This window comes from Urtica dioica, chromosome 12 (assembly GCF_054948205.1).
Source record: "Urtica dioica subsp. dioica isolate 48M chromosome 12, U.dioica_male_clone48M_v1_H2, whole genome shotgun sequence".
NCBI classification, from domain to species: Eukaryota; Viridiplantae; Streptophyta; class Magnoliopsida; order Rosales; family Urticaceae; genus Urtica; species Urtica dioica.
The window spans coordinates 7,098,241-7,114,952 of record NC_142767.1 but is presented as its reverse complement, the minus strand read 5'-3'; the positions used below and the strand labels follow the sequence as shown (position 1 = coordinate 7,114,952).

Here is a 16,712-nt window from a genome sequence, read left to right as displayed (position 1 = left end):
ATGGGAGGCTCGGATGATGTCGGGGCCCGGCAGTGGTTCTACGACAAAATCTCCACCAGCTGCTCCGTCATTATATAAGTCAGCGAGTGCTAAGCAAAAAAAATTTGATGAGATGGTGGAGCCGAAGAAGAGAACGTGGCTCGGAAGAAACATAACAAAATTCTTTGTTCACCAACATGTGCCGACGAGTTAGGAGGCCTCGCATGAGTTAAAAAACATGATAGTAACCGCTCAAGATCTAGGTAATCCTCAATTTGTGATAACTAATTGTATTTCCATATTGTCGAATCGCATGTGTTCTTGAAACGTTAACATGATGTATATTGGCATATTGCAGGTCCAGGAGTTCCTATACCAACTCCGTATGAAATTCATAACAAGTACCTCGATATGTAGGTTGCAGACGCGGAGAACTACATTGAAGAACAAAAGAAGCGGTGGGTAAAATACGGATGCACCATACTCACTGATGGTTGGACGGGGCCGACCAGACTAAGCATCATAAACATTATGGTTTATTGTGCTGGTGCAACGGTGTTCTTAAAGTCCGTTGATGCATCAAAGCATACGAAAACAGGGGAGTACATCTACGGAATATTGAGGTCAGTGGTCAAAGAAATTGGAAAACACAATGTCGTCCAGGTTGGGACCGACAACGGTTCAAACTACAAGAGTGCCGGTTTGAAATTGCAACGCAAGTACAATGTGTACTGGACACCTTGTGCCGCACATTGTCTAGATCCGATGTTTGAAGATATTTGGAAGAGAGATAGTGTTAAGCAGACTATCAAAGCAGCGAGGGATGCGACAAAGTTCATCTACAACCACAGCACTGTTCTATCCAAGTTACGGGACACATCCCCAGGTGAAATCATCCGTCCCGACGCAACAAGATTTGCCACGAACTATCTAGCTCTCAGAAGTCTCCGAGAGAAGAGAGCTGCGTTGAGGACGATGTTCGGTAGTCAATGGTGGGATGATTACAAATTGAGTGCAACACCTACAGGTAGATCCATATCCGAGACTTGTTTAAACCCCAGGTTTTGGCATTCGGTGGACGAAGTGCGTGCCATATTTGAGCCAATGTACACCACTCTTCGATTAGTGGACACTGAGGTGCATCCCATGATGGGATTACTATACTACATCTTCCACGAGATGAAAAAATAGTTGGAAGCGATGAGTGGGAAGAAATGGGTCGTCGACATCGTGAACCACAGATGGAGTACTCAAATGGAACATCCACTACACATTGCAGCTTTCTTCCTAAATCTAAAGTTGCTGTTTAACTCGGATATAACCATGAACAATACTCACATGGCCGTTGTCACAAAAGTGTTCAACTTCTTGCATCCGGATCTTGATGGGTCAACTATTTGGAGAGAGGTATAAATTGTTACAAGGTATATCACATTATGAATATATGAGTCTTATTTGATTTTCTAATTACAGTTAATCGCATTTCGAGACGCTCGAGGGGACTTATCACAAAGAAGTGATGTTTTGGCACGAGGCACCCTTTGTGCAAGTAATCTTGTGAGATGAATTGTATGCATTAACTATGTCATGGAATGGTATGAAATGACATGATATGATTTATGTCACATGATTGCAGGTGAGTGGTGGGAGCTTTACGGAAATTGGACCCCGACTTTACAGACGTTGGCCATTCGAATTTTACCACAAACTTCATCCGCCTCCGCTTGTGAGATGAATTGGAGTACATTTGCCCTCATCCACACAAAACAAAAGAACCGTCTAGCGTACAGCAAACTCGAGAAGCTTGTTTTCTGCTCATACAACATGAAGTTGCAGCTCCGAGAAGCAACTCGGATTCACGACAACAACCTCACCCCGATGGATCCTTTAGATATCATCGAACGAGCTTTCGAATGCTCCGGGAATGATAATGAGGGATACGACGAAATGCTCCGCTGGATTGACGAAGTTCACATGGACGACGTCAACCAGAACCCGGATCCGATAGTAGCTGAAGCGGTTCGAGAGTATGGAGTTGATCCGGAGCGAGTGCTGAACGAGGACGTCCAACCTCAACGCGGATCCGGAGACAGTTCGGATTCAGATGGAGGAGGTTCAAGTCGTAGATCAAGCGGAGGAGGTGGAGATGAAGGTGGATCAGGGGGAGGTGGGGGAGGTTTATATCAGGCTAGAGGTTCCATTAGTGTTGGAGGCACTTCATTTGGTGATGTCGGCAGTGCTCAAGTTGGATACGCACCAAAGCAAGAAGATTTTGATCGTCTTCATCACCCTGCCTTTTTTGATTCAGGATACGGGCGCGGAGGTCAGGGCAGAGGGGTATGAATGATGCCATGTCATTTACGTCTAGCAATGACGTTGATGACTTGTCCTACAACTTCGGATCGGTATCAATTGGACCTCAAGGCACGGAGTCCTCTTATGATGACAGATCTTCCAGTTACAACCAGAACAACTATGCATCAAGTCAAGCTCCCGAAACGGTGCGACCAGTTCCAGGTTATCCCCTCCACTCTGTTGTCAATGGTGCCCACAAGAAGAGTTGTAGTCTTTGTTTTGTACATTTGATGTAATAAAGTCTCACGAAGACTCTTGCTTGTAATTGCTTATTCATTAATAAAAAGTAGAAACGTTCATTCATTCTTCCTTGTCTGTTTGAAGCTTTATGATAAAACCTTAGTCTTTAGTCCATAAACAAACTTAACAACTTACGAAGAGACAAATGTAGATTTGCATGAACAAACTATTCGTAGTTTTCTTAAAACGATATATTCGCAATCTAAGGGTCAAAGGATTATTAACCAGTGCACTTATATGATGTCAGTACGATTATTAGGAGAATCTATGATGTCTGGTTATGGGGCATTGAGAGTTGGAGACTCTATAATTCTTCTAGGTATCTTCCGAAGGTACTGAATTGACCAGTGCACTTCTAGAGACAAAATAAGAACAAACCATTTAACCTCTTATGTCTCGAAGTCACTACGTATGAATTGCATCGTGCTTACATTAATCCTGAAATGAGACATGCCATTTCACAGCTTACGTATTCTCATTTGAGATAGTCAGAGTTCAGACTCACTATGTGATTCTGAACATGGCCTATTGGTGAAGTACTAAGTTGTGAAGATGTCATGAGTAACTTTGTGAAGTTCTCATAGATATGTAATTCATGTACAAGATTGCTGAAATGCAATGTATATCACCTCATGCTTTGTTCCTTGGAATGTGAATAAATGAACTGGCCAGTGTCCAAATTGAGTCCTGACTCTTTTGGATGAAACAATGTGGCCTGTTAGCTCCTCGTCAATACATTGTTTCTGACTTATTCACAAACGACAAAGGAGTTGAGGAAATAACAGCTATAAGGGTAAAATGGTAATTTTATAAATCCCGACTAGCTGATGATATTCATGAAGGGTAAACATAGATAATATTCAGTGGATCCGCTCATCATAATTTGGTTGAATTCTTGAGTAGAAAATAAATTCAATTGAACCGAGAGATTTTAAGTGTCAACTCTTTAGTGGAGTCAGTTGACATTAAGCTAAACTTGGAAAAGGTTTGTGAACTTTTGAGTCCAAGTATTTAGCTCATGCTTTGTTCATTTGGATCCATGAGGTCACTGCACAAATCATATCGAGTAGGAATAGTTAAACTAGAAGCTAAGTCAAAACAAGAACGAGACAAGTTTTACGAAAATTGTCTAAAGGGTATTTTTGTCTTTATGGACATAGGACGAAATGAATGTCAATAAATTTTTTGACATTGTCATATGATGACAAATGAAATAAATTTTACTCGGCCATATTAGTGTAATTGGGCCTTGAGGATTAATTTCATCTCATAGAATTTTACTTGAAAACTCTTAATGGGTTTTTCTTATATTATCATGAACAAATAAAGAAACATCTAGAAGCATGTTCTAGAAGGCCAATTTCGTGCATACCATAGAGAGAAAGAGAGATTTATTTTGTGCATTGATGTATTAAGATACTTGCCAAAAGAAAAAAGAATGAACAAATTTCCTCCATGAGGAAAGGGAATTTCGGCCACCAAGCAAGATAGAACAAATGAGGAAACAAATCCATGTGGCATGAGGAATATGTTACACGCCCAAAATGAAAAAGGGAAACAAGGGATTTGCTCATGAATATGTGATATTCAATAGAGAAGAGGAAACTACCTTTTGAAGGTAAAACCTCTCCTATAAATAGAGCCCTCGTTCCTCTCATTTTATTCATTCCACATAAGTTAGAGATTGAGAGCTTCTCTCTCTAGATCTTGTGCCCGATCTCCTCTCTCTCTCTCTCTCTAGTTATTTTCGGTTTTTGTTTTGGCACATAGGTCCACATTCGACCTAGTGTTTTAGCTCTTCGACTCTTAGACTTGTTCTTGAGTCGTCGTGTTTAAAAAGTGCCCACTCACTAATTCCTTTCTTTCTCGAGTGATTCTTGTGATAGAAACCATCGTGGTTGCTCGTGTTGGCGAGGAAAGAACAGAGACGTGCTGTGAGGGAGACGAACGTTTTTAACCTTCCGAAGGCTCATCAACGTTCAAGCTTCTAAAAAGGTTAGTAAATTTATTATGCTCATAATAGTTTTATTTACGTGTACTTGCTCTTTGTCTAGGTTAGTAAAATCGTTTTACTTGTCAAAAAAAGTTTTTAAAAATTCTGCCGCTTACCGAAGCGTTAAACTTTTTCTTAAACCCTAGATCAATTCCAACACATTCCATGTCTGTTGCTCCATCTCAGTATGAGTACGACTATCACTTGGACATGTACTTTCGTGCATGTGCTCATTATATGACTTTATATGATTACTGTATGACCGCTGCATATGGTCGCTATGACTTGTCATTTCATTTATATCCCTTTTATGTTGAATTTGTTAAACTATAGTATTTGATGGATTGTGTTGAACTTTATCATTTTGGTTTGTACTATTGAACTTATTAGAGAATTATAATGATTTAGTCATATTAGACAAAAAAAAAAGCTAAAATTTACACTAGCACTAATACACAGGGCACTAGATGGTCCTAATTGTGACCTTTCCTACTTTGTTTTTTTTTTTTTTTAAAAAAAAAAAGGTCACAACTAGGATCATCTAAAGAGAGAGAATTATTTTTTTCCTAGTCTACTCTTATCTTATTCATATAAATTTGACGGTATATAAAAGTTTTTTAAAAGTCCATAACTCATTACATTTTATATATAAAATAAATTATACTTTAATAAAAAAAATTAAGAGATCTAAATTTTAAAATTCCATAATTCTTGATTCCGAATTCCGTTTTCAAATTTTTTTGTATCAACGCGAAGCTCTCGGTGAGTGCTTTCATTTAAGAATAGTTTTGACCATGTTTTATTATAAGATTAAATTTTGTGACAACATTATCACATAACTGCTAATAATTTAGTGACAATATGCTCACGAAATTTAATTTTTCTTTGACAAATTCGTCAAGAATCATTTGATTCTTTGACAATTATTGGTTTACAACGTGGTATCATGTAGAGGTTTGAAAAAAAAAAATTAGTGTTTCATTTTTTGGTTTTTAGGTATTCAGAAGTTGACACCAAACCACTAATTTTATGAACCATGAGATTATGGACTAATTTCTCGAGAAATTCAAAATTACGTGACAATGTCTTCAAGAAAATATTATGTTTTATGACTTTGTTGTCACAAAATTTGGGATTTCGTTACAATAAGGTCACAAAATTTATGGATTTCGTGACAACATGGACACGAAATCTTGATATTTTGTGACATTTTAGTCACGAAACAAAGACCATATCATTAAAAAAAATAACAATTTGTGACAACATGGTCACAAAATTTATTTTTTTGGGCAAATTCGCTCTAGATAACTTGATTATTTGACAAACAGTGGTTTTCAACGTGATGTCTAGTCGAGGTTGGAATTTAAAAAAAAAACTTAAGAACTATAAATGTCAACCTTACATGAGATAATGACTTGTATTATTTTGTTGGAATAAATTTTCTTACTAATGTTATTCTTTAAAAATTCAAGAAAATGATATATTTTAAGGTACATGTAAGAAATCTATGTTAATTTTCAAATTTATGTAATGAAACATGTTCTTTTCGCGGACCAAGTTATTATGGTGTATTTTCTCGAGAAAATACAATACTTCATGACCACAGTCATCACGAAACTGCGCCGTTTAGTGACCACAAGGTCACCAAATTTTAGCGTTTTGTGACCACAAGGTCACCAAATTGCGGTAGTGACCACGTTGTCATAGAAATTATGGATTTCATGACTACTGTTTTTACGATTTCCGTATATTTCGTGACCACATCCGTCATGCAACAGAATTTCGGGACATCCTGGTCATGAAATTAATTTGTTTTTTCAACATTTGACCAATATGACTTGATTCGAAGAAAAATAGTGGTTCCCAGCATGGTGATGATTGGAGGTTGAAATATAAAAAAAATTTAATACCGTATAAACCATGTAATCCAACATTGTATGAGATCGTGAGATAATGACTTGTATTATATTGTATAAATATAATTCCTCACAAATGTTATAATATAAAAAAAATCGATAATATGATATATTTCAAGGTAATGGTAATCAATATATGTTATTTTTCAAATTTATGTAACATAACATGTTATCTCGTGTTCCAATGTGTCAACTTCTTATGTATAAAAGGGTTTTTTTTATTTTATTAATATATCTACCAATTTACATTATCCTCAAAACCATTGTTATTTCCTGGACCAAGTTATTACGGCGCATTTTCTCTAGAATATACAACATAAATAAATATTTAATGCTGCAAATACCCATATTTCATAATTGATGCTGTCAATCACAATTATAGCTAGTGATATTATTATAATGAAAAATATTATTATTCGAAAGTTCTTGTATGCATTTATCAGAGCCAAACCGGGGACCATAGACCTAGTATTAGAAGCTTAACAAATCCGATGAAAAGACGAAAAAGTTCTTTCTCTTTTCTACATCGATTTGTATAATCTTTGTCAAACTCCACCTTGCAAGCCAAGACTGAATCCTCCTTGGTACTACAATTATATTTACTCATCGTGACGAGTGTCGACTGATATAGTCAGTTCGTGATCAATATCCTCCAGGTTCAACTTGTGTCGAGAAAATTCAATTATTCCGTTATACTTTTCTTGACACCTATAAGCCCTAAGCATTGTTGCTTCCCCAGCGAAAGATTCTTCCGAACGTGCAAACCTTGGAAATGCGTGCAATCTATCGGTTCTTGAATCAACCATTAGGTGAGAGAACATTTACCCTCTTTCAGGAAGGCTGGATTCCATATTTGTAAATCACTTCTCACTCGAACCATGTTCCGCAATGCTCCTAAGACATAAGCTGTGGTTAGCATGATAGTAGCCTTTTAGCGAATGAGTCAAAGAGTGCGGTAACATAATCCAGTGTCCATGATCACTTCAGGATTTAGATCAAGTCTCACTGTGACCATCATTTGTGATCTAGGTTGGTGTATCGTAACGGTTCTGTAACGATACATCTACAAGCAAGATCTGTCCTGGTCGTAAACTTACCACAAGTATAGAATGCTCCCTTTAAGTGATCAACCTTCACTTGTGTTCCACATATATGATTTCAGATTCAGCTTCCCAGGCATGAACCAATCATCGACCCGTTTTAGTTCACCACCCGAGCTCAGATGTCGTGCATATGACTTAGTTCGATACGGAGACTATGGGTTGATAAATGTTTGATAAATCCTAATATATAAGAAATAACGCTTTCGATTCGAATAACTTATAAATGTCAAAACTTTATTTTATTAATATTTCAGCGAGAATTTACAAAAGCATCTTCTCATGGGCAGTAATTCCTAACAATCTCCCACTTTGACCTAAAGAAGTTGTGGCATATATCTAAGACCTATCCCTTCTATGTGTTTCAAGAACACAAGTTCAGGCAGCCCCTTAGTCATTGGATCCGGGATTTTATCCAACGTCGAGATCTTCATGATAGCCACGTCTCCCCTTCGAACTATCTCCCTTATGAGGTGGTATTTTTGCTTTATACGCTTTCCTCTCTTACGGCAATGAGGTTCCTTCGAGTTTGCAATCGCTCCAGTGTTATCACAGTGGAGTTGTACATGCTCGTTCATATCAGGAACTACCTCTAGTTCGGCTAAGAAGTTCTTAAGCCAAACAGCCTCTTTGGCTGCCTCAGATGCTGCAATGTATTCAGCTTCCATCGTAGAGTCCGCGATACAAGATTTCTTAACGCTTCTCCAGTCAATCGCCCCTCCATTGAGAGTGAACACTGACCCAGACGTTGACTTTAACATGTCACGGTCTGCTTGAAAATTAGAGTCAGTGTATCCTTGTACCACCAAGTCATTACTTGTCTACACAAGCATCATCTCCCTAGTTCTCTTAAGATATTTGAGGATATGCTTAACAACTATCCGATGATCAAGATCAGGATTTGACTGGTATCTACTAACAACTCCCACTGCATAGCATATGTCGGGTCTAGTACATAACATGGCATACATCAGACTCCCAACTGCCGAGGCATATGGAACTTGACTCATATCCTCCACTTCTTGAGGTGTCTTAGGACACTACTCTTTTGACAGGGCTAACCCTATCCGCATCAGTAACAATGCGCCATGAGCATTTTTCATCGAGAAGCGGGCAAGTACCTTATCAATATAAGTACCTTGAGACAGAGCTAGTAGTTTGTTCTTCCTATCACGTATGATTTGGATTCCAAGAAAAAAAAGCCGCATTTCTCAAATCCTTCATTTGGAATTGTTTGTCAGCCATGCGTTTATGTAAGACATGATCTCAATATCACTTCCTATCAGTAGGATGTCATCTACATAAAGCACTAAGAAAACCACTACCTTTCCCTTTGAGTACTTGTAAACACAAGGCTTGGAAAGGTTTTGTTCGAAACCATAAGTCTTGATAATACTCATCAGACCTTTGGTTACAAGATCTAAACGCTTGCTTAAGTCCATAAATGGACTTTAATAATTTGCAAACCTTGTGTTCTTGACCCTTTTGTATGAATCCGTCTGGTTGAGCCATACAGATTTCTTCTTCCAGATAGCCATTCAAAAAGCTGTCTTTACGTCCATTTGCTAGATCTCATAATCATAATGAGCGAAAATGGCCAGAAGAACTTTGATGGATTTAAACATGGCTACCGGAGATAAGGTTTCATCGTAGTCGATTCCTTCTCTTTGGGTGAAACCCTTAGCCACAAGTCTAGCCTTATAGGTTTCGACTTGTCTATCAGCTCATTTCTTTCTCTTATAGATCCACTTGCACCCAATCGATCTAATTTGTTTGGGTGCATCTATAAGAGTCCAGACTGAGTTTGAGTGCATAGACTATATCTCTTGATTCATGGCTTCTAGCCATTTATCTTTGTATAAGTCGACCATTGCATCTGGAAATGATGCGGGGTCATCGTCGCTCGCATCCAATGCAACAACGTTCGCTTCAAAACTAAGATATCGGTCAGGCTCTCTAGAGACCCTCCCACTATGACGAGGCAATGTAGCACTTGGACCAACATTTGTGTTTTCTTCATCATCTCCCACTCTCACACCAGTTGTAGGTGGAGATCGTTCCCCTCGGACGTTAGTCTTTGGGGTTGGTCTAATCGTTTCCTCGAGTACTATTGTACTACGTGGCTTATGTGATTTAACATAATCATCTTCAAGAAAAGTAGCATGTGTAGAGACGAATGTTTTCTGATCCATAGGATCATATAATATACCTCCTCTAGTCCTTTCCGGATAACCAACAAAGAAACATAAGTTTGTTTTTTGTTCCAGTTTAGTCGCCTTCTTTTTCAAGACGTGAGCGGGATAACCCTATATGCGAAAGTGACGCAAGCTGGGATTAGCTCCATTCCATAGTTCCAATGGGGTTTTGGATATCGATTTAGAAGGAACATGGTTCAAGATAAATACAGCAGTTTGCAAAACATATCCCTAGAAAGATGTTGAGAGTGAAGAATAGCTAATCGTGGATCTAACCATGTCTAGTAGAGTTCTATTTCTCCTTTCCGCAATATCATATTGTTGTGGGTTACTAGGAGCCGATAATTGCGACACAATCCCATGCTCAAGCAAATAATCGGTGAACTCAGTATCTAAGAACTTGTCTTCCCGATCAGATCGGAATGTCTTAATAGTTTTACCTAATTGGTTTTCAACACAGGCACAAAATTCTTTAAACTTGCCAAAAGTTTTAGATTTTCGGTGCATTAGGTAAATGAAACCATATCTAGAATAATTGTTTGTGAAAGTGACGAAGTATTCATAACCGTCTATCAGAGCTTCATTCATCGGTCCGCAGACGCCAGAGAGAACCAGTTGCAGAGGTTCAGTGGCTCTTAGTCCTTTGCTAGAGAAAGATCTCTTGGTCATCTTTCCATCAATACAGGATTCACAAACAGGTAGAGTTCCCACTTTAAGGTGTTTCAACTGCCCAAGTCTTGAAAGCCTCTCTAGCTTGTTTATATTAATGTGACCAAGTCTTAAGTGCCATAAATATGTTTCATCATCATTGGATACCTTTAATCTTTTTTTATTATATGTGGGTTTAGCTACCTTAAACATATCAACATTAAAAGCAAATTTATTTTCAGGGGATATCACATATAAACCATTGTATAATTGAGCATCACATATAATTCTTCCATCATAAGAAATACTAATAGCATTTTCATTCATTGACAAAAAAAAATTATTTATGTTTTAGTAACTCAAAAACTGAAATAAGGTTTCTACAAATACCATGAATAAAATAAACTGAATCAACTATCAAATATTTATTTCCAAATTGGAGCTGAACTACTCCCATAGCTTTAGCCGTGACAGACTCTCTGTTTCCCACTCTAAGTTGTAGTTCATTTCCATTCAGTTCCTCCCAGGAATCAAACACCTGTAAAGATGTATAAACATGATTAGTAGTCCCCGAATCTACAATCCAGGACGAGAATAAATCTCCAGCATAAAATGCCTCTAATACATGTATGTTTGTGGACGGGACAATACCTCCACAAGACTCTGGGTACAAGTCTACCACTTCGTCATCATCATAAGAGATGTAGATTACCGAAAGCTCTCCCACTTGGAGAACATTCTCTACGGGTTATCTCATCGAAGAGTAATAATGAGATGAGATTGCCACACCAGCATAGTTCAATCTATAAAGGAACTCGTCCTTTACTAAACCATCACGCCAGTGTAGAAGTTCAACTTGGAACTTCTTCATGACATACTTTGGGCCGAAACCACGAAAGTACACTTTAAAGCTGGCGTACTCCTCGGCGAGGGATTCAAGAATGATCTCGACCCGAGTAGCTTCATTAATCTCAATTCCTAAGAAGCCGATCAGGTTCAATCTATCGATTATCGACTTCATGTGTTCGATGGCACACTCTCCGCTCTTCATCTTAGTATCCATTATTTCTTTCAACAAGGAATAGTTTGAAGTCATGCTGAAATTTAATGAAATACAAATACATAAATAATTATTTGAAAAGAAAAACATTCATCACAAAGGTTTAGGAAATAAAAACATAATGCAACAAGCACAGGGAAAAATACTAATCTCTAAGAAGACCCATAATTTATATTCCACGGTAATTTACCAATAGCCATAGTCTGTTTCACTAAAGTGACGTAATGGAGTGCACCTAGCGAAATTTAGGACCATCTCATATTAATAAAGCAATCGTGGTTCATGGACATTCATAGCTATGCTTTACTAACTACCAGTTTATAGTAATCTTTGGCAATATGAGACAACCACCGGTCATCTCACACTTGAGTCGACCCAACATTTCAGCAGGACAAAGCTTAGCCCGTGTGTGCTAGGGAAGCCTAGGTCAGACACAAGATCTACTTCTCCACCTATCGTCAGAAACGTGAAATGCGCTTACAACTTCCGAAGGGAATGGACCACCATGTCTAAAAGACCGCCGGTCACGAGTCGAGCAAGACCACCTCACGGTGTTGTGTTAATGTTGGAGGCCTTACAGACTCAATACACTTTTAGTATTTTAATTTTCCTAGCATTAACATTAATCCAGGTAATCCACTTGAGTTAACTAAATCGTATTAAAAAATCGAGTGTTTCTAAGGTACCCTTAAATACATAAGTTTTGATATAACTTAGTTATTAGGAATTTCGTGACATCTAGTTTTGATTATCCTAATAGTATTCCTTCACGGAAAAGCTTCCAGTTGGGAGGGAAGACATCGTCTTTTATTAACCCCCCAGCTTAGCCTCTTATCGGCTTGGTGTCAAATCTTTCCGATCCGTTCAACTCATTCATTAATTAACTATCCTAATCCAATTAGATAATTTTAATAAATGAAAGCCCATGATAACCCACGACACAAGTTTCAAGTTATATCAAACATGAAAAAGCAATTAAATAAACAAGCATGGTTTAATTCGGTTTGATCGTATCTTATTTGACTCTTAATAAATAAAATGAGATGAACCCAATATCATGTTGGTTCATGTATAAGTTATGCGCCCATATCAATGTCCCATTGGAAAATAAATCAATATCAAATTATTTATTTTTCAATTTTTTTTATTAAGTGGACCCGTGGGCCTACTTGGCATCTGGGCCCAAGCCCGTACTATCCTCGTGTCCACCCGCCATGGTGGAACTCAACCCGAGTGGTCGGGTCGTGTGCCAGGTGGGCCACACGGCCACAGAGGCGAGACAGTAGAGGGGCGGCGGATGAGATGTCCGCCCTTTTTGGTCATCGGTCGTGGAGGCCCTCCGTCGGTCCTTCACTTCTCCTCGTTGTGGGTCCGTCTCTCGCCGATCGTTTTGATCAAGAATATTGATCGTCGGATTATTATAATAATAATAATAATAAACTTCACAAAAAATCTATACCCTTTGAGTTTCGGGTGTAACATAAAATCTAGAAAAGCGAGAATCAAATATTCTACGATCAACCCCGAATGACAATTCACATAATCATAAATTGAATTGCATAAAAAAGATAATCTAAATATTTGTTCATTCAAACTATTTAAATTAATCACATGAACGAATCAATTAATAATGTAATCAAGTAGCTCTGATACCACTTGTAGGTGATTATCCCACCTTGATAACCATATTAAATGCGGAAAATATTAATTACACTAAAAAGAGCTAATTAATATTATAGCTATCTAACAAGATCTAGATTTACTTATTAATTATTCATGAAAGCAATATCAAGCAATCAATAAGAGCTAGGTTCAGAGATTCAGTAATACTTACATGTTTTGGATCAGCTACTGAATCTTCAAGCTTTGACTCCTCCGTCTTCAGTTTTAGAAGACTATCTTCAAGATTTTAGCTCCTTCTTAAAGCTTTAGCTCCTCGATGCTCTGAACTTGTATGTGATGACACCGTAATCTTCCGAAATGTAATCTCTGAGACGAATAAGAAAGATGAGTGGACACAATCTTTATCTCACTACGATCTACAACGAGGTGTATAGATCGCACCGTGTTTATAGAATTGGAATCACGGACTTCAAAGAGGGGGAGAGGGAGAGTCGCCCGAGAGAGAGGGAGAGGCTCTCTTGGTCGAATTTTCTGAATCACAAAAGTGTTTTTGTTGCCTTCTCATGAACTCCTATTTATAGTAGTGAAAATGATATATTCTTGGTACTTTCTAAAATATATTGTTTCCTTTTATTATGTTCACACTAGTGAATCTAAGTTTGGTCATTGCATCTTATCTCATGAATCATACTTTCTCTCTTAGTCATTAGATCAATATATATGAGATTTTATTTCTTGTTTAAATAGAGAATATTTATTAATAGAGAATAAAGGAAATATCTTATTTCCTTTTAAATATTATTCTCTCATTAATATTCATGAGAGAGAATAAAAAATAATATCTTATTTCCTTTTAAATATTATTCACACATAATATTCATGAGAGAGAATAAATGACAATATCTTATTTCCTTTTAAATATTATTCTCTCATAATATTCATGAGAGAGAATAAATGACAATATCTTATTTCCTTTTAAATATTTTTCTCTCTCCTTTATTTAAACAAAGAGAAAATATTGGTAAGTACAAATAATGGCATGGACCAATTTCTACCTCTCGGTCAAGGAGGATTTGTGCAAATCATGTGCCAAAGTCTCCTAAAATTCGTGCACCGCATTTTCTGCAAGGCTCAATTGCTTAAAACCAAATTAATTATTTATTTATTTGGTCCAACAACAAACAAATAAATAATTGATTAATTATTTACTTAATCAAACAATAAAGAATTAATAATACCATAAATAATTATTTAATTTTGCAAATACCCATATTTCAGAATTGATGCGACCATCACAATTACAGCTAGTGAGATTATAATAATGAAAAACATTATTGTTCGAAAGTTCTTATCCGCCTTTGTTAGAGCCGAATCGGGGGCTATGAACCTAGTATAAGAAGCTTAACAAATCCGATGAAAGACAAAAAAGTCATTTATCTTTTCTTCATCGATTTTTCTAATCTTGGTCAGACTCCACCTTGTAAGCCAAGACTGAATCCTCATAGGTACTAGAATTATAATTACTCATCGTGACGAGTGTCCACTGATATAGTCAGTTCGTGATCAAGATCCTCCAGGTTCAACTCGTGTCGAGAAAGTCAATTTTTCCGTAATACATTTCTTGACACCTATAAGCCCTAAGTATTGTTGCTTTTCCAACGAAAGATTCTTTCGAACGTATAAACTTCGGAAGTGCGCGTAATCTATCGGTTAAGGAATCAACCCTTAGGTGAGAAAATATTTACCTTCTTTCAGGAAGGCTGGATTCCATATCTGTAAATCACTTCCCATACGAACCATGTTCTGGAATGCTCCCAAGACATAAGCTGTGATTAGCATGATATTGGCGTTTTAGCGAATGAGTCAAAGAGTGCGGTAACATAATCCAGTGTCCATGATCACTTCAGGATTTAGATCAAGTCTCACTGTGACCATCATTTGTGATCTCGGCTAGTGTGTCGTAATGGTCCTTAAACGACACATCTACAAGTAAGATATGTCCGGGTCGTACACTTACCACAAGTGTAGAATGCTCCTACTAAGTGATCAACCTTCACTTGTGATCCACATATATGATTTCAGATTCAGCTACCCAGACATGAACCAATCATCGACCAGTTTTAGTTCACTGCCCGAGCTCAGATGCCGTGCATGCGACTCAGTTCAATACGAAGACTATGGTTTGATGAATGTTTGATAAATACTAATATATAAGAAATAACACTTTCGATTCGAATTACTTATAAACGTCAAAACTTTATTTTATTAATATTTCAGCGAGAATTTACAAACGCATCTTTGTTGTCAATGGTGCCCACAAGAAGAGTAGTAGTATCTATTTATGTACATTTGATGTAATATAGTCTCACGAAGACTCTTGCTTGTAATTACTTATTTATTAATAAAAGTTGAAACGTTCATTCATTCTTCCTTGTCTGTTTTAAGCTTTATGATAAAAACTTAGTCTTTAGTCCATAAACAAACTCAACAACTTACGAAGAGACAAATGTAGATTTGCATGAACAAACTCTTCCTAGTTTTCTTAAAACGATATATTCGCAATCTAAGGGTCAAAGGACTATTGACCTCAGTACGATTGTTAGGAGAATCTATGATGTCTGGTTATGGGGCATTGAGAGTTGAAGACTCTATAGTTCTTCTAGGTATCTTCCAAAGGTACTGAATTGACCAGTACACTTCTAGAGACAAGATAAGAACAAACCATTTAACCTCTTATGTCTCGAAGTCACTACGTATAAATTGCATCATGCTTACCTTAATCCTAAAATGAGACATGCCATTTCACAGCTTACGTATTCTCATTTGAGAAAGTCAGAGTTCGGACTCACTATGTGATTATGAACATGACCTATTGGTGAAGTACTAAGTTGTGAAGATGTCATGAGTAACTTTGTGAAGTTCTCATAGATATGGAATTCATGTACAAGATTGTTGAAATGCAATGTCTATCATCTCATGCTTTGTTCCTTGGAGTGTGAATAAATGAACTGGCCAGTGTCCAAATTGAGTCTTGAATTTTTTGGAAGAAACAATGTGACTTGTTAGCTCATCGTCAATACATTGTTTCTAACTTATTCACAAGCGACAAAGGAGTTGAGGAAATAACAGCTAGAAGGGTAAAATTGTAATTTTGTAAATCCCGACTAGCTGATGATATTCATGAAGGGTAAACATAGATAGTATTCAGTGGATCCACTCATTACAATTAGGTTGAATTCTTGAGTAGAAAATAAATTCAATTAAACCGAGAGATTTTCAGTGTCAACTCTTTAGTGGAGTCGGTTGACATTAAGCTAAACTTGGAAAAAGTTTGTGAACTTTTTAGTCCAAGTATTTAGCTCAAGCTTTGTTCATTTGGATCCATGAGATCACTGTCACAAATCATATCGATTAGGAATAGTTAAACTAGAAGCTAAGTCAAAACAAGAACGAGACAAGTTTTACGAAAATTGTCTAAAGGGTATTTTTGTCTTTTAGGACATAGGACGAAATGAATGTCAATAAATTTTTTGACATTGTCATATGATGGACCTTTATTGGGCCTTGAGGATTAATTTCATTTCATAGAATTTTACTTGAAAA

General features: G+C 37.1%; 1 protein-coding gene across 1 annotated transcript; it reads left to right on the top strand.

The window, feature by feature from the left end:
• Positions 1 to 1,170, top strand: LOC149378849 (uncharacterized). Its single transcript, XM_089603886.1, has 2 exons — positions 1 to 66; positions 397 to 1,170. Exons 1-2 carry the CDS (start codon positions 1 to 3, stop codon positions 1,168 to 1,170), a joined length of 840 nt encoding a protein of 279 aa, XP_089460012.1.
• Positions 1,171 to 16,712: the final 15,542 nt, after the last annotated feature.